This window comes from Brachycentrus maculatus, unplaced genomic scaffold (genome assembly GCF_059751285.1).
Source record: "Brachycentrus maculatus isolate JH-2025_06_01 unplaced genomic scaffold, ASM5975128v1 h1tg000064l, whole genome shotgun sequence".
Taxonomy (NCBI): Eukaryota; Metazoa; Arthropoda; class Insecta; order Trichoptera; family Brachycentridae; genus Brachycentrus; species Brachycentrus maculatus.
In genome coordinates this window covers 787,109-806,646 of record NW_028280818.1, presented here as the reverse complement: position 1 = coordinate 806,646, position 19,538 = coordinate 787,109, and the positions used below count along the sequence as shown (strand labels likewise).

Below are 19,538 nucleotides of genomic sequence, written 5' to 3'. Positions count from 1 at the left end.
GTCACACATCGCAAACATTTTACTCCCGAATCTATGTCTTTTTGAAGGTATATATATATATATATATATATGTATCAATTAAAGTGCAATCGTCCCTTGAAAACAATAACGCTTTCATCTATACATATATTGCGGTGCGGCTTACTATTTTTAAATAAATCACGACAATGTTCGATCAATAGTCTTATTTTATGTAACCAGTCACCGTACGAAACATTCTCCACATCCACAGTAATGGAGCATTTGCAGTATAATTTCAACAATCTCTACTCATTGTTTTTCAGAAATTGGATTCTTCAGTATAGGATCTGTGCTCCAATACTTCCTCAATTGTTAGGTGACGGTTCCCCATCATCAGTGTGCAAACTGCAAAAAAAATATATACATCTCTTCCGTTACGGTATTCTGCCAAATGGCAGAATACCGTAATCGTATAACGATCCCTTCTGACAAATGGTCAATAACATCCTCGCTTATTCTATATGCGTTTTCACACTCTATTGCGTGTTTACAAACATTACCCCAATCGCCTTGAGTGAGGGATGAAATCTTTTCTTCAACTAATGTTTGTACGTTATTAAGTGTCATGGTGGTGTTTTTTTGTGCGACGTGCCCTTTTACCCTTGCCCATATTTTTTCTATCGGGTTAAAATCTGGATGGTTGGGAGGAAGACGTAATGCTGTGTGACCTTTATCTGAAAGTAATTTGTCTATATAAAATTGTTTATGTTTCTCCTTATTTGTTTGTATAATACTGTAAAGCTCCGATTTGCCCATGGGTAGTGAAAATTGAATTCCTCTATCTGTGAGCTAATCTATCATCACCCGCTTTCTGGAATTAGAATTTTGTGCTGGGTTTACTAATTTATTATGGTAGGATGCATTATCTATAACAACCACAGAATTACAGGGCAAATTTGGTATTAGTTGGTTCGTCAACCATTTTTCATAATTGTCTATATTCATTTCTGAGTGATAGTCACCAGTCCGCCGATTTGATTTATAAATTAATAGAGCATTTGGAAGGCACCCCTGTACGCTACCAGCATGAACAATTATCAATCTTGGACCCTTAGAAATTTTACATTTAAATCCTAAATTTGAACCATCAACCCAAGCCTGTGGTTTGGTATGAGTACTATGCACATACGTCTCATCTGTATAAACTATTGGTCTGTTTTGGTCACGAAATCCCTTAATTTTTTTAAAAAATTCAGTTCGTTTCCACCTGATGTCGGGTTTCTCTATCAAAAGTTTTCTATTGTCTTCTGAATTTTTCCAACGAAACAATTCCTAATTCACGCACAATAATTCGAAATGTCGACAACTCAGCATTTAAATTAATTTCCGTTTTCATTAGGGAATGAAGTTTTTTAAGTGACAACATCTCTTTATCAGAAACGTGGAAATCGTGAATCCTCCTGCGTATCACTGCTTTATCAAAATCGTCTATATTTCGTTTTGTTTTTATCTTTGGCCTCTTTTCAAATGGCGTTGTAAAAATCGGATTCTGTTCTTTTTCAGACAATACCTTTCTTAAACTTCTTTCAGAAATACCAGTTGCTGACGCAACTCCTTTCTTTAATTTATTTAAATTTACGGTTTTTCTGTTTTTTATTCATCTTTCATAAATTCAAACACATTTAAAATTACTTCCTTTGTTTGACTGTGCAGTGCCCAGAAAATGTACTATATCCCAAAAAAGAGACATATTTTTAACTTAACATTTACCCGCTACAGGGCATAAAGTGTTGTTTTTGAATTTTGAAGAAATTTTATTGTTTAATTATTTTTTTCAATATACTAAATATTTTTCAAATGAAGAAAAAACCTTTAGGTTTTACCTAAAAAGATCTGATGCAGAGTAAAAAGATCAATAAATAACTTGATATTTATTTTTAATACATTGTATTATACTTTTAAACTTTAAAAACGTCCTGCTGAAAAATCAAGTTTTTTGATTTATGACATTCTTGAAAGGAGTGAGCGAAATGAAGAAAAAGAAAATCACTTCTACTTTAAATTTATCATATCGATATCAGAGGAAAAAATTGACTGTTCATCCGGTCAGGTGCTTTATCCACCAAGCAAATTAGGAAAAGCCTTCTTCTGCTGAATATGGTAAAGATGTAAACCAAAATGGGGTTTATTTGTGATCACATTTTCTCCTCAGATGGTTCAGCAGGTTCTTGATATTCTTCACTTTTTTATCAATCTGAAACAAGTTTGAAAACCGGTATGTTAGGTTAGGAACTTAAGACAAAATTTAGGTACATATTTTATTTATTTTGGGTACATATTTCATCTGCTTCCATAGTGCAGTGGTTAGCGCGCTAAGCTACCATGCTGGAGGTCCCGGGTTCAATCCCCAAGAGGGTCAAAATAAATATTAGTGATTCTTCAGTCGAATATGACCCTGGACTGGTGCCTGAAGCGGAAGGCTGATCACCTTTCCTTGTGTATTAAACGATTGTGATAAAACTGCTTCTACACGATGCAGTGCCCTATGCCCTATTGGGTGCAAATAAGGGTTAGAAGGTAGAAGGGACATATTTGATTTACTTTGGGTATATAATTGAAATATTTTGCATCGATATTTGATATATTTTGGGAATGTATTCGATTTGGCTACATATTTGACACAAAATGTGAACAGTATTTGGACACACTCAAAATGTGAACAAACACATTCTACTCCTAGATCTAAAAATCTAGAACACGGAGCTCAACGCCATGTTTTCGCACAGTAAATGTTCAAGTTAACACTGCAATGCGGTGCCGTACGCACTGTTGGATGCGGATAAAACTCTCTGATTACTCACAACGCTTTCAAATTCCTCGGGAATCTCTATGGTATACTTTTCCATGAGCAACTGCCTTTCCCGGTTGTATCGGAGAGTAGCGGCTTGCATCTCCTGGACCTGGAGTCGGCACGCCTCCACCTCTTTGCTCCCCAGCTCTGCCTCGATCTCTGACTTCTTATCATCGCTGCAATTCATGTTTTCAAAACATAACAGTAATTAACGGTCAGAAATAATTGAACTATGTAATTTTTGACATCTCATCAAAGATGAAGAAGAATATGGAAGTCTGGGCATTTACACGACTGACGACCGTCATAGGCTGGTTTAAGTGATCACTTTACACACGTGTAACATTTACCAATTCTACCTATTATTGACAACCACACTACTCAAATTCTTGGAAGTTTTTTTTATATATGATCCAATTTCGAAACGTTTTTCTTGAATCACTAGAACTTCACTAGAGACATCTATTGGTGAGATGAAAAGAAGCTATTTTTTTAACAGAAACTCTTTTATTAGTGTGTGATAAATGCCCAGACTTCCATGTTCTTCTTCATCTTTGATGAGATGTCAAAAAATAATATGAAAATAACTCCTGTAATTGGAGATAATCCAGATCTCAAAATGTTGAACTATGTAATCGAAAGATATCTAGAGGAAGACCAAAAAATTCATGGATGCAGCAAATAGAGAACATGGTTCGAAGGCGTGGCCTTGGTGACGTTGTCCACGATAGATGGACCTACAGCCTGAGGACGAGGAGCGCTGACTCCAGCAGTCTACAAAGACAGATAAGTTGGGATGTAGCCAGAAAGAAGAAACACTGATTTTTGGTTGAGAAAAAACAAAAAACATTTATTATTGACTATACAAATTTACTATTGACTTGTCCACTGCCTTAGTGTAATAATGGTCAGCACGATCAGCTACCGTTTTGGAGGTCCCGGGTTCGTTCCCAGGGGGGGTCAAATAAATATAAGTGATTTTTTCACTGTCATATTTATTCAATATTACCCTGGACTGGTACCTGAAGCGGAGGGCTGATCACCTTTCCTTCATCTGTTAATGATCAAGATAACACTGCGTTTATATGATGCAGTGCCATATGCACCATTGGGGTGCGGACAAGGGTTTGAATAAAAAAAAATATACACATCCACTATCATTTTTAAGACATATAAACTAAATATGCTATAAATCCTTGTACATAATAGGCAAATAGAATTTTCTAAGGCAATTAATGTAATTTAAATGGTCAGAAGTGAGAGACTGACTGACTGGGAGAATGACTAAATAAGGAATTGAGAGATCCCAGAAAGTTGGTCCACCTGAGAAACGTCTCCAACTCCTGGGCGGCTTCGTGCCTCGCCTTGTCCGAGTCCTCCTTCCACGCCTGGTCAGCCACGTCCAGCTCCTCCATCAGCTGCATCATCTCCAGCCGCTCCGCCTTCAGCCTCTGGAGCTCCAACTCCTCGGAGCTGTGCGGGTCATTGGACTTCTCCACCTCGCTGGAATTGACAATCCCAAGACGTGTTTAAATGCACTCGTCCACGCTAAAACCCCAAAAGACATGATTAACCAGTTGCCAGTTTATCCCGAACGTGACTCGGGCGAAGAGTTTGTGTTGCATTGATGAGTCCGAGTGCTGCTCGGGCAAATCGTATTCCTTTCTTGAATGTTTTCCGCAGATACTTTGTGGCACATTTTATAATATCTTTATAAAATTAATTAACTTTTTCTTAACTGTTTTCACCATTTTTTTTATTAATAAAATTCAACCTACCGGTTTCAACAATACATTGTCATCATCAGGGTTTATTTTAAATCAAAAACATTAAAATACTCTCACCAAAAACATCCACACACTCCATAAAAATCCTAAATGTGAAAAGCATTTAGGATTTTTATGGAGTGTGTGTTTTTGGTGAGAGTATTTTAATATTTTTGATTTAAAATAAACCCTGATGATGACAATGTATTATTGAAACCGGTAGGTTGAATTGTTTTTATTTAAAAAATGGTGAAAACAAAGTTAATTAATTTTATAAAAAATCATATTCCAACTTGGTGGTATACTTGGTGGAGCCAAACAAATTTATGTATTTGTTATTATTAACTTAACTGAGCAGTGTTCGGGTAGTCCTGTTTCGAGTTGTTTGATGATGATTTCCTGCACCGACGAATTTTCTCGCCAAAATTCGACTGTTAAGTGGTTAAAGCTAGTTGTCCATGCCAAAACATCATAAGAAATGTTCGAACCGGTTGTCTACTCTAAAACTCTAAAAGTCAACTGTCCAACACATCGCTCACTCCTTTCAAGAACGTCATAAATCAAAAATCGTCAGTTTTCAGTTGTGCATGTTTTCGGAATGCCCAGAAAATGTAATATATCCCAGCAAAAGAGGCATATTTTTTACTTAATATTTACCCGCTACAGGGCAGAAAATGTTGGTTTTGCATTTTGAAGAAAAGGTATTGTTTAATTATTTATTTAAATACATTAAATATTTTTCAAATGAAGAAAAAACCTTCAGGTTTTACCTAAAAAGATGTGTTGCACGGTAAAAAGTTCAATAAGTGGCTTGACATTTATTTTTAATACATTGTGTTATAGTTTTAAACTTTAAAAACGTTCTCCTGAAAAATCAAGTTTTTTGATTTATGACGTTCTTGTAAGGAGTGAGCGACATACTGTCCGAATTATTTTTACAGCATATGAAAAATAAGTCAAGTTTAACCTGTCTGGGAGTGAGTTTCTGTGGGCAAAACTGTATCTAGGGAGTCAGTTTTATTGCTATTTTTTTTTTCAAACTTTTTATAATTTTATATCATAGTCGATGCTATAAGCAACATATTTTATTGAATATTTTTTATTTTATTTACAGTAGTGAACATAATTTATCGAAACTTTGATAATTTTGCCATGAATCATGTTTTAAACATGTTTTGGTATAAATCATGTCATAAATCATGTTTTGTATCGGCCATACATGTACGACCATACTCTTATGAGGAAAATTTGGTATGGCCATACACGTACGGCCATATTCCTGGTCAGGTTAAGAGAATATTACAGTATCTCACTTGATCTTGTCGGTGAGCAGCGTGACCCGGTCGAGCTGCGCCTGGCAGTCCTGCATGTGCTGCAGGCTGGCGCGCAGGGTCTGGATGGTGGCCTCGCGCCCCCACAGCGCGTCGTTGGCCTCCTGCTGCCCCGCGGCCGCCTCGCGCTCCAGCCGCAGGGCCTCCTCGCGGGACCGCAGCGCCTCGGCCCGCTCCGACTCCGTCACCACACACGCCTGCAGCCTGGAAAATGCAACACAACTTAATCAGAGAAGGATGGCAGCCACGCTGGGCTAACTAACTGAATACCACACCACTCTGTCTTTGCAATCTTTCTTCGCCTCTTACACGTTTATGCATCTCCTCATACATACCCGCCGATTATTTCAAGTCTTAACCTGACCGCTTTCACGTATTTGGCATACCTGATTGCGCCAAGTTTTTCTCCGTCTTCCTCTGCTCTTTTTTCCAACCACATTTGCCTCATAAATTTACCGTTCTTTCCTCACTCATTCGTTCCACATGTACAAACCATCTCAACACACCTTTCTTAATTTTATCAATAATGCTTAACTGAACTTTGCATTCCTTCCTTATTTCACTATTCGAACATCTATCATGCATCGGTTTTGTCGCACATTCTTTTTTATTATTTTTTTTTAGGAAAACCAACAGCTACAAATACAAAACAGTAAACGAAACAATTAACACAAGCCAATTACAGGCCTTCACAAATAGATACATGATATATAAAAACATTAATTCCCAAACATACACTCACACACACACACATACGCTCACATGGACACACTACACACATACACATACATATGCACAATTAACTATTGTACGGAGAGCAAGCGCCGCACACTACTGTGATTATTCTCTAACAAGTCTATTTTTCTGTATTGTGTATTATTCTGAGAAATAGCATCCGACTGCATTCATTCTACTTTCATCCTTCTTTTGCCAACAGCATGCTTCACTTCCATGCATTAGGGTTGGAACCAGGACTTAGTTGTGTACTGCCAGTAATAGTTTTTTAAGTTTGAGAAGACAGAAATAGAGCGAGTGTTTTTGCCTAGAATTTTCACTCATGAATTACATGAAATTATAGTAACTTTAAACATAAGGTGTAAATCCACTCACCGTCTTTTTTGTCCGCCTCCATAGTGTAATGGTCAGCACGCTCGGCTACCATTCTGGAGGTCCCGGGTTCGATTCCCAGGGGGGGGGGTCAAATAAATATAAGTGATTTTTTTCACTCTAATATTTATTCAATATCACCCTGGACTAGTACCTGAAGCGGAGGGCTGATCACCTTTCCTTCATGTGTAAACGATCAAAATAACACTGCGTTAATATGCAGTGCCCTATGCACCACTGGGGGGCGGATAATTGTTGGAAGAAAAAATCCACTCACGAGTAGGCATAGGCTATGAAACTTAAAAAGTTGAAGCCTGAGTAGGGACATGATAAGCGGTGTTGCACAAGCCGTAGCTAGATTTCAGAGTCACTTGGACGTTAGGTAATTAAAATAAAAAAAGACAGAAGTAGTGACCTGTGCAGCTGATGCTGCAGCTCCGCCTTCCTGTTCTGGTAGGAGTCCAGCTCCGCCATGAGCTGATGTGTCTCCTCCTGCACCGCCTTCAGCTCCTGCTCCAGCTCCTCGATCTTCTCCTGGTGCTCGATGGGCTCTATCTTCATGCGCTCCACCTTCTCCTCCAACTTTAAACAAAACATCCCATGTAGAACTGTATGGAATTAACACCCCAATGTTTTATTTCTTCTTCTCCGTCTTAATCCTCATTGCTGAGGGTTGTGACCCTTGCAGAAGCAATGACTCTTCTCCAGTTATCCCTTGACTGCGCTGCACGTAGCGCTCCAACCACTGAGGTGCCTGCTGCTGCCTTAATTTGATCGGTCCATCGTGTGGGGGATCTTCCTCTCCCTCTCTTTCCCTCCAGGCTACCGATCACAACTAGTCGTTCCAGGCTATCCTCGTTGCCACGCGCAACGTGTCCAAAGAACTGGAGAATCCGTCGGGTACAGATATTGGCCAGAGTTTATTTAACATGATTTGATTGAAGCATCATTGAAGCGTCCCTATGGGCCAAATTCCATAATTTTTCTGGATTTCGGCACAGATAATGATACATTGTGATTTTGCATTGCCAGGATATCGGGGATATTTGTCCGCCTCCGTGGTGCAATGGTTAGCGTGTTTAGCTACCGTAATGAAAGTCCCGGGTTCGATTCCCAGGGGGGGGGGGGTGAAAATAAATATTTGTGATTTTACAAGTATTCATTCAACATTATCCTGGACTGGGCCCTGAAGAACAGGAATGATCACCTAGCCTTCATGTAAATAATTGTTCAAGATAACATTGTCAATACGATGCAGTGCCCTATGCACCGTTGGGTCCGGATACGGGTTAGAAGAAGGAATTAAGAATAACAGTTGACCTGATGCACTCAAAAGTGCTGAATTTTGAGCTGTCCATAATTTGAATATTGATATTTTAAGTTGTCGGGATATTAAGAGTCGAGATTGGGTTATTGGGATATTCAGAATAAAGATTTTGATCTATCGAAATCTTAAATATTGAAATTTTGAGCTGTCGGGATATTGAATGTCGAGATTTTGAACTGTCAGGATATTGAGTATAATAAGATTTTAATAGTTTTTCCATTAATTGGCTCAGCAGTCGCTCTGCCTATCCATTTTTAATTAAAATTTCAATTGGTAAGTATCACCTTTTCTTTGCATTGATCAATGCATTCCCCATCAAATTATACGGTGTTTAACAATTATGCGAAATGCATTGAAACACGTATCACAATAGATTTTAAGATATATTGGTATTTATTTATTTTGGTTTTGTCCGCCTCCGTAGTGTAATGGTCAGCACGCTCGGCTACCGTTCTGGAGGTCCCGGGTTCGATTCCCAAGGGGGGTAAAATAAATATAAGAGATTTTTTCACTGTCATGTTTATTCAATATTACCCTGGACTGGTACCTGAAGCGGAGGTCTGATCACCTTTCCTTCATGTGTAAACGATCAAGATAACACTGCGTTTATATGACGCAGTGCCCTATGCACCATTGGGGTGCGGACAAGGGTCAATATGCAAATTGAGCTTTTTAGTTGTCAGTCCGGAAGGTGTTCCATATGGAGGATGTGCTAAAGAGGAGAGAAGTATGAGCTATTGCACCTAATCATAAAAAGGCAAAATAAAGGATTGACGAGGTGTGGGCAGAAGGCAGATCTCCTGGCTCCGGAATATACGAGATTGGACAGGGATCAGGACCGTTGTTCATTCCAAAATTGTGTACAACAATTATGTTCAAATTCTTATACACAATTATGTATAATAACTGTGTATAAGAATTTGTGTACTTAAAATTGTGTTCATAAATGTATGCGAAAAGAACAAAGAGACGCAGTTCATCGAATTTTATTTTGTTTATGATATTGTCACCACCACATGTAACTCTTTTAAAATCGTATATAAGGGTTGGAGGACAAATTTTTGTGTGCTTAGATAAGATTAATATTCAAACGTTTATACGTCGCGCTCGCTCTTAGTCCTTTGAGTTTCAGTACTGAGTATTATTTGATAGGTTTGGTGACGTGTTTTCTTTGTGTTTATACTCAGTACTGTTAAGAAGCGAAGCATCGTGCTTCTCACAACTATTGGCGTCGCTTTGCTCTTTCTCGCCCATAAAATTTTTGTGGTTTTTGGAAAAAAATAATTGTCTTCATTTGCGGGTGTTCCCGTACCATTAGACGAAACAACCGTCGAGGCGCCGTTTAGAGCTGCCCGAGACAAGACAATTACTCGCAAGTGATAGTCGACGTCAGGAGGACCTGACATGACACAAACAGAAGAAGAAGTGTATGTATTAATTTTAAATCAAACACAGATTTTTTGAGTCTACTAAATTGTGTTTTATTAACAAAAACACATAAAAAAATTATATTGTGACAATTGTTTCGACTTGTTAGGACATTATCAAACCTGTCGCATTCTCTGGTCGCGGTTGGCGGTCTCCATGTTGATCTGGCGCAGCTGGTCCTCCAGCGAGTCCTTCTGCTCCAGCAGGGTCTCCAGCTCCTCTACCATCTGCTCCACCTCCTTCTCCTTGTCCTGCACCTCGCCCTCCATCTGCTGCACAAACACCACGTAGTTCAGGAGGCATCTGGAAACCAAACGCGTCTTTTGTGACAATCCTAGTCGACCGTTTCCTAATACATAAAATGTATATTTGAAGCACTAACTTTGTGATTTTCCATTTTATAGTTAAAATGTAACTTTGTTTTAAAATCACTATAAATATTTTACTATAACTTAATTATAATGTCAACTGGTTTCAAAGCAGTAGACATTATAATTAACCTTTTCTGCCACTTTTTCTCATAACTGATCAGCTACTCTGATCAAAAAAATGCAACGTTTTTCTACCATTAAAATAAATATTTTGTTTCCCTAATTTTGGGACACTCTGCCTGGCAATTTTTATGACCATGTTAATTAAGATTAACTGTATTTATCTGAAATATTTTTTGGTAGAATATACTTGGGTGATAGAGAAATCAGTGATTAAAGTTATACCTGCGCCGGGCCAGACATTGTGGCCCACGGAGCTGCCTACTAGAATCATACGGGACAGAATGTCTGGCCCACAGAGTGGTAAGAGTTTTGTACCGACATTTCTTGGTGGAACTGCATTGTATAGAATAAAATAACAACTATGTAAGTTTTTGCACATGGCTTTTATTTGACCAGCAGCCGGGTTTCGTCATAGCCGACATCATCAGACTGGTGTGAGGCTAGACAAAATTCTATGTTATATACAAAAAAAAAAAAATGAGTTATGAGTTGAAAAAATTACATAGTTGTTATTTTTTTCCTAATAAATTGATTTCAACAATCAAAAGACCTCCTAAATGTTGGAGTCACTATAACAACACATTGTTGTCAGGGGCTGGTTTTTTTTATCAACCCCGACCCTAATTATACCTATCACAAGTAACTGAATACGCAATTTCTATCTGTACAATCTTTTTTGGTGTCTCTCGCGCTCTACTAAAAGTAAGCAATTAAAACTAACTAACTAACTAACCATCACACCGCTCCTCCGCAGGAGTAGGCAGAGAGAATAGAACGCCACACCACTCTGTCTTTGCAAACATTCTTCGCCTCTTCCACGTTCATGCATCTCCTCATACATACCCGCCGATTGTTACGACTCCTAACCTGACCACTTTCAAGTATTTGGCATACCTGATCGTGCCATGTTTTTCTCGGTCTTCCTCTGCTCCTTCTTCCAATTACATTCGCCTCATAAATTTGTTTTACCGTTCTTTCCTCACCCATTCGTTCTACATGTCCAAACCATCTCAACACACTTTTCTTAATTTTTTCGATAATGCTTATCCCAGCTTTGCATACCTTCCTTATTTCACTATTCAAACAACTGTCATACGTCGTTTTGTCACACATTCTTCTGAGAGATCGCTTATAAGCGTCTTCCGTTTCTATTTGCTTACTTTTGGTAGAGCGCGAGCGACGCCAAAAAACATTTTACATGTCAGAATTGGGTTTGCGTTACTTGCGATTTATATACGACCTTAACTAGTGTACAAATAGGGTCGAGATTATAAAAAAGCCGCCAGACAATAATATATTCAGAAAATCCAAAAATCGGTCTCGCTGTAGCGTTTAACACTGATTGCAGTCGAGTCATCTTGACCTTATGTTTGGGAGGGTCCAAAACCCCTTGCATCAGTTGAATTGAAGAAATACTCTACTTTAGAAGCTGTTGTGTGGTGGGAGGGTTGGGTGTCAGCAGGTCAAACGGTGTGAACTTCATGAACTCCGAGTGCACGCAGCAGCTCAGCAGGCAGTTCACCGCCTTCTCCAAGTTCAAGATGGGTGCCAAAATTCTAAATGATTCGCACGTTTCCTCCTCCAAGCCTTCTATCGGCGTCTAGAACAAAATAATCACAGAATTTTCAAATAAGTATAAGCTCAGTAAAAGTCTATCTCGGTAGTGATTACACTACGAATATAGACTTATAGGTTAGCGTGTTTAGCTACCGTGCTGGAGGTCCCGGGTTTGATTCCCAGACGGGGGGGGGGTGTGAAAATAAATATTAGTAATTTTACACTAACTAACTAACTAACTAACCATCACGCCGCTTCCCCGCAGGGGTAGGCAGAGAGAATCGAACGCCACACCACTCTGTCTTTGCAAACATTCTTTGCCTCTTCTACATTCATGCATCTCCTCATACATACCCGACGATTATTACGACTCCTGACCCGGCCGCTTTCAAGTATTTGACATACCTGATTGTGCCAAGTTTTCCTCGGTCGTCCTCTGCTTCTTTTTCCAACTACATTCGCTCCATAAATTTGTTTAACCGTTCTTTCTTCACTAATTTTACACTCTACTATTTATTTAGTATTACCCTGGACTGGTCCCTGAAGCGCAGGAGTGATCACCTTGCCTTTATGTAAGTTACGATCTCTTGATCTTTGTCTTTAACACTGCGTCAATATGATACAGTGCCCTATGCACCATTGGGTGCAGATAAAGATTAGAATGAATGAATGGATTATTCTTAATGGTACTTGATAAGACTTTATTTTCTTCAAACTCTTACCCACACCCAAGTGTGCATAGGGCACTGCATCATATAAAATAATTGTCATGTAAATAAACCTCCATGCAATGGGAGTAAGATTAGGTTTTTGTAAATATTTTTATCCAATTGTATTTCCAATATGTAACTAATGTATACAATACTTTGGTGTTTGTTATATGGTTATATGGGGAGCTTTCCCTTGAGGTAAAGAATGTACATACATTTATAATATCGTCACTGTCGAGTCCGACTGCATCAAAGAGTTCGACGATGGCTTCAATCACGAACATGGAGCGCGGTCTCTGAAGATCCTCAACTGTTATATTATATTTTGGAATACACGAACTCCACTGCTCGACTAACGCATCTAGACGATGACCCTCTGTAAAAATCAAATGTATCATTCACACCATTCAAAATCTCTTGAATAAATATGCACAAAAATCTTGAATTACAAGAATGTCAAATTGAGTATGACGTTAGTTTTATACCTTCATTAGTTCTTTTCATCATTTTTTCCTTGATTGATCTTCAATTGAATATAAAAATATACGTTTATTAATTATCGATTAATTTGTTTACATAAAGTATAAGCTACCGACATAAAAACACCTATTTCTGCGATTCGTAAACTTTCAAAACTAACGGACGATGACATCTATAGATAAAAATTGTTTACAGTTCAAATTCAAATATCACCATAGATTCAAAACTTTTTTAACCTGTCCGGGAGTGAGTTTCTGCGGACAAAGCTGTAGGAGTGAGTTTTTTTTTAATGTAGATTCACCAACATTCTCCAAACTTACCCAGAAAATCTTCCATCAGAACAATCTAACACAAAGTTGATTTAAAAACAGTTAAAATGGTCTACAATTTTTTTTATTTCGATACCGAGGTAGAATTCTGAGTTTAAGTACTTGGCCTTAAATTTAATAATAAATATTTTCTTTGCTTGTAACACTTCTAGAAACCATAATGAAAAATTTCATGTTTTTGTCATGTATTTGACGTTTCAGTATAACCTAAATTAGGTTGACTTTTATATATTGCGTTTAAATGTGATAATGTAGTAAATTCATTAAAAGATGTCCGCCCCACCATATTTTGATTTATTTAGAGGGGCCGTGGAGACTTTATTCAATAACTGGACCGCTTTACAACTAGCCGTCGATCAAGGGATGGGAGGCCATCGAGCTAAAAATGCAAGTAACCACATTACCCCGAAGCATGTGCTTCGGTTTCATTCGATCATTATATATTAAAGTCGAGTTGATTGCTTTTAATTTTTATTTAATAATATTTATTCGTGTATTTGTCATCAGACAGCCCTGGAAATGGTCGACTATGTAGCACAATATTGTTGTAGCAGACCAAATATTGACCACGGGGAAGTTGCTAATCTTTTGGAAGATATTATGGATGAGCAATTCGACACTATCTGTGAAGACGAATCGCCACAAGGTAGGATATAATTTTAAAGAAAAATAATATGGATTTAGGAATATGTAGTCGTTTTTACTCTATTTCCGGCACTAAGTTGGTTTATTCCATAATGAGTAGCAGGAGTAAACAATGATCACGTGACGTGGTGACCAAAAAATCATGGTCGAGGGCGCAGGTTATGGTATGGGCCGGGATAAAATAATATTAAAAAATTTATTGATCCCTTTTTAACAGTTTTTGATATCCCTTTCTTACAAGTTTTTTTAAATATATTTTTTAGTATTATAATTTTTATGTAAAATTTACATTTTTTTATTTTTTCAACTTCCCTTTTTTGATTTAAAGGCATTACTCAAATTAAATATGCTATATTTAATGAACAATAAGCAATTGTCTACCTTAGAGCAGGTATTTACTGTACCTAGTGAGGATAGGTAGTGTATAATATGTTTGCTATAATTTAACCTTTCCAGGAGTACAATAATTGATGTCCGACTTTCTCTGGGGAGTGGGTTTTTTTTTTACATCAAATATGTATTTTTTTTTAATAAAATCTTTGTATTATGAAGATAGAAATTATGTAAAAATAATTTAAATAAAAAATAATGCTCACCATCTCTAGGTTATTTTATGACAAAGTTAAATACAAATATCTACAGATGTCACTACTATACAAATAACATCATACCAACTGACAGATAGACTTTGACGTTCATTAACGTCGATACTCCTTTGAGGAAAATTCTCACCAACGTTCATTTACATCCATACTCCCGAAAATGTTCAATTTAATTTTACTTTACGCATTGTCATCGGAGATCTCGAACAATAGACTTTAGCCAGAAGCGGGTGTTTTTTTAAACAATTAGTGCAAAAATATATAACTTTCTTTAAATTGACACAACTTCTAAACCAAACAATATTTTTTGTTAGAATTTTGGAGAAGCATTTACATTCTAAAAAACAGTCGTCTTCGCCAAGGTATCTGTAGCGACTAATGGTACTGGGATACTGATGATGAGAAAGACAGAAATGCGCAAATGAAGATCAATTATTTGTTTGCAAAATTATAAAAGTTACTGAAACTCAAAGACAAAGAGAGCGACATATTAAGTTTAAATTATATTCTATCTGAGCACAAAAATATTGTTCCTCCACCCTTTATATACTATTTTAAAGGAGTTGGAACATGTGGTGGGGAAAATATTATAAACATTTAAAAGTCAATGAACTGCGTCTCTTTGTTCTTCTCGCATACATTTATGAGTAAAATCTTATAAAAAAATACACAAATTCTTATAAAATTAAAACTTTTGCATAAACTAATTTGGGAGAAACTGTATCATTCCCTCGGGTATTTACATATTCAAAGGAGTTTAATATTGTCGTAGTTCACAATTTCTTTTTATTTTTCAGAATTAGGTCATATTATAGTGCACTTCATTCAGTTATGTCGTGCCAACGATCACAACCAGATGATGCTGGAAGTCTCCAGGCTTCCCAAATGTAAACTTTGGCTCTGCCAGCCACAAGTACAAAATGTATTACCGGTGAGATAGTCTTTTTATTAAATAAAAACATATATAATTTACACACTTCGGACAGGGAAGGTATTTCTACCCATTCGGTCGATTGATGCTTAAAGACGGGAAGGGTATTTTTACCTTCTGCGCCGGCCTTTTTTCAATGTCAGAAAAGGAATTACATATTCAATGTTTTTATATGAATAAAATAAGAATTTTCCCTTCCCGGTGGTGTGTGCCTTGTACACATTGCTTCTAATGACCATAATGTCTCTATAAATATAATAAATACAAGGCTCAGATTTAAGGTATTCCTCCATAACATACTTACGCATTGATTTAAAAAAATAATATAAATAATAATCAGAATTTATCGGGTACATCAGAGGTATTATATATTTAAAAAGCGCGTGAAGAGTGTGCGGGAACCGCGACACCATATTCGCATCTCACTCTTGCTTACATGCACTGTGTGCTTACACAGCTCAAAGCTCAATGTTCTCTAGGTAGAGGTCAGTTGCTCTTCAGCTCCCGACAAAAGCGGACCTATGCTTGTTTCTTGAGAGTTGTCAGATTGTTTTTTTTAATGATTTCAGCAAATAAATCTTAATTATTATAATTTTTGACTTCATTTCCAATTAATTAAGGGGATTTGCTATAAACGTCCGTATTTTTCCAATTTAAAATCGCTAATTTTTTACTGTGTAGTGACTACCCACCACCGGGATGCGCGTTTTATTTTAACACCGGATGGGAAATGATAATATTACCAATCTCTTTGTTAAGGTCTTAACTATGTGTACATAATTATCAAATACCGTAGCCAGCAGTCCGCAGGCGTAAAAAACACCCATCCTTAGTATGTTAACACACTTCGGACGGTAAAGGTATTTCTACCCGTTCAGTCAATTGATGCTCTATTATTCTATTAATTTACCTTTGACAGATCCAGCCCCATGAAGTAATCGAAGATGAAGAAGATGGTGAGGAAGACGGTGATGAAGAGCAACCAGATGAACCCATGGAAGAAGACCCTGACCCAGGATGGACAGTTGTGAAGACCAGAAGAAAATAGCACTATCAAAATATACCTTTTATTTTATTATTAAATTTATTCATATTATCAGATGTCTTTTTTTTAAATTACTATAATATCTCAGTCCCTTATCCAACACTTAATGGTCTATATGGAACTGCATCATTTAGTACAAGAAGGCAAAATAATCAGACAGCTAAATAACGGACTTATTTCTTACATCAACCACTGTATAGAAGTGAAAAAGACTTCAAGCTTTAATTTTGCTGTACATAAGTGCACTAATAATAGTTTGTTAGGGGAATGAAATTTGTAAAATAATTTTAAACTACTGAATTACTCTTTCTGAACATAATGCACAGCAGATATAAAATTTATAAAATTAAACAACTTTGTTTTAACCACTTTTTTAACACAGTAGATATGTTTAAAAAAAACAGGATGGTTTCTTTGTATGCTTATTTCAAGCAAATGTATACAGCAAGAGAGCATGCTTAATTAAGCATATGTAACTAACATTTTGAGTGCGTCCAAACACTTGTTCACAAAGTCTGGATTATCTCCAATTACAGGAGTTACTTTCATATTACTTTTTGACATTTCATCAAAGATGAAGAAGAATATGGAAGTCTGGGCATTTACGGGGCTTACGACCGTCATAGGCTGGTTTAAGTGATCACTTTACACACGTGTAACATTCACCAATTCTACCCATTATTGACAACCACACTACTCAAATTCTTGGAAGTTCTATATATATGAACCAATTTAGAAACTTTGTTCTTGAATCACTAGAACTTCACTAGAGACATCTATTGGTGAGATGTAAAGAAGCTTTTTTATTAAGCAGAAACTCTTATATTAGTATGTAAGATCCGAATCCCGGATTATAATCACACACATGAGAAACGCCAGAAAATACCATTTTCATTTTTATTATTAAGCTTATAATTTGACCAGATAATTTATTTACAACATTTTGAGTGCGTCCAAACACTTGTTCACAAAATCTGGATTATCTCCAATTACAGGAGTTACTTTCATATTACTTTTTGACATTTCATCAAAGATGAAGAAGAATATGGAAGTCTGGGCATTTACGGGGCTTACGACCGTCATAGGCTGGTTTAAGTGATCACTTTACACACGTGTAACATTCACCAATTATATAGAACTTCCAAGAATTTGAGTAGTGTGGTTGTCAATAATGGGTAGAATTGGTGAATGTTACACGTGTGTAAAGTGATCACTTAAACCAGCCTATGACGGTCGTAAGCCCCGTAAATGCCCAGACTTCCATATTCTTCTTCATCTTTGATGAAATGTCAAAAAGTAATATATGTAACTAACATCATGCCGCTTCTCCGCAGGGGTAGGCAAAGAGAATACAACGCCACACCACTCTGTCTTTACAAACATTCTTCGCCTCTTCCACGTGTCCATGAAGATATCCTCATACATACCTACCAATAGGTAGGTACCAAAATAATAATTTTGACTTTTAACCAGACCTAAATGAAAATAATAATAATAATAAACAAGAGTTGAAATTAAATTAGGTTTTATTTATAAACAAAACATCTTACATGGTACATGAAACAGTATCAATAAATCCTATTACGTAATGCTATCAATATTTATACATAATGTCAAATGTTACAAAATCCTATAAATACTTGACTTGTGATAAATTCTGAGAATTTTACATGTTTGTGAATTAGCGTTACCATAATAAATACAAAAATCAATAATAAAAATATATAAAACAATAAAAAAAAATCCGAATTGCTTTATAATTCATTGTTATGAGTTTATATAGATGATTTTTTTTGAGCACTTGAATGGGTGGTCTAAATCAGTGTTCCGCAAACTTTTTCTATTCAAGGTACACCTACCAAATTAAGAAATTTCAGAGGCGCATATTTACAAAATTATGGTAATATATTTAACATATTATGTTTAATTAAAATGTGAGCCTACTTAACTGAGCACAGGCAATCAAAATTTGGAGCAATTGTGTTATTTTCACAAAACTAGACTTTTTTCCGTGGCAGACCAACTAATCGCCACGGTACACAAGTGTGCCACGGCACACACTTTGCGGCACAATGGTCTAAATGACAGTATTATCTAAAATGAATTTCATCTCAACACCATAGCAAGTTTTATTGATTTGTCAGTAATTGAAATAATATTTTTTGCAGATGAATTAAAATAGAGGTTAGTATTTTAAATTGATGAGAAACACAAAAAATGTAACCTTTTGTACAATTGTAGGGTTTGCACAGTGTACGAAAGGTATGCAGTGTGTAGCTCATTAAAATATTATAAATGTATTGGATTATTGCTAATTGTATAGGTGTCTCAAGATGAAAGATCTATTGTTTCTTTTTTTATGAAAGAAGATACAAGTCTGACCATCCCAGAGCCTATGACCTGGCATTGGGGATAATATTGATACATATATTATCCGTAGGGTGAATAATCCAGTGTCTGATATAAATAAATTATATTGAATTGATATAGTAGACTCTTGTGAAATTCGGATGAACTGATGTAGTGTTTGAATATGTTACATGCTGCATTTTACAACTTCAAGCACTGTGAAAACTACAATTGTAGTACACTTTCATATGAAAATGTGAAATATGAATGCAGTGCTACAGTGTGAAGACTCAGTTGCTGTTATTTTTTTACAAGAAAAGTGAGACTTAACAAAATTAACTTCCAATGTTTCAAGTCCCACGCAAACAAAATTTTAACTTAGTTGTGACTTAATGCATCACAGAGCATACATACAACCAGTACCTATTCCAATATCTGTGTGTACAAGGTAATGGAAACGCTATTGGTTGCTTTTCTATGGCCACTCGGAGAGTATAGACAAACCTCGTTGAAACAAAATTATAATTAAGTACTGTCGACTTTATTCAGAAATAGAACAAACAAAAGACTTTTAGTGACATCTGTGAATTATTTCGAATAGCTTCTTGAAATTTATATATAATTA

General features: G+C 36.5%; 3 protein-coding genes across 3 annotated transcripts; 1 reads left to right on the top strand and 2 right to left on the bottom strand.

Annotated features, from left to right (window-relative positions):
• Positions 1 to 664: 664 nt before the first annotated feature.
• LOC148311472 (uncharacterized) lies at positions 665 to 1,357 on the bottom strand. The gene is made up of 2 exons (XM_088256573.1): positions 1,334 to 1,357; positions 665 to 1,293 (listed from the first exon to the last, which is right to left on the bottom strand). Exons 1-2 carry the CDS (start codon positions 1,355 to 1,357, stop codon positions 811 to 813), a joined length of 507 nt encoding a protein of 168 aa, XP_088112699.1. The 3' UTR covers positions 665 to 810.
• Positions 1,358 to 1,879: 522 nt separating this feature from the next.
• On the bottom strand, positions 1,880 to 13,228 carry LOC148311471 (uncharacterized). Its single transcript, XM_088256587.1, has 9 exons — positions 13,018 to 13,228; positions 12,748 to 12,908; positions 11,687 to 11,865; positions 9,894 to 10,074; positions 7,432 to 7,598; positions 5,892 to 6,113; positions 4,136 to 4,315; positions 2,823 to 2,988; positions 1,880 to 2,215 (listed from the first exon to the last, which is right to left on the bottom strand). The coding sequence occupies exons 1-9, from the start codon at positions 13,037 to 13,039 to the stop codon at positions 2,147 to 2,149; spliced, it is 1,347 nt and encodes a 448-aa protein (XP_088112713.1). The 5' UTR covers positions 13,040 to 13,228; the 3' UTR covers positions 1,880 to 2,146.
• A 283-nt stretch (positions 13,229 to 13,511) lies between these two features.
• Positions 13,512 to 16,615, top strand: LOC148311470 (pre-rRNA-processing protein TSR2 homolog). Its single transcript, XM_088256565.1, has 4 exons — positions 13,512 to 13,728; positions 13,849 to 13,987; positions 15,386 to 15,519; positions 16,439 to 16,615. Exons 1-4 carry the CDS (start codon positions 13,612 to 13,614, stop codon positions 16,565 to 16,567), a joined length of 519 nt encoding a protein of 172 aa, XP_088112691.1. The 5' UTR covers positions 13,512 to 13,611; the 3' UTR covers positions 16,568 to 16,615.
• The last annotated feature ends 2,923 nt before the right edge of the window (positions 16,616 to 19,538 follow it).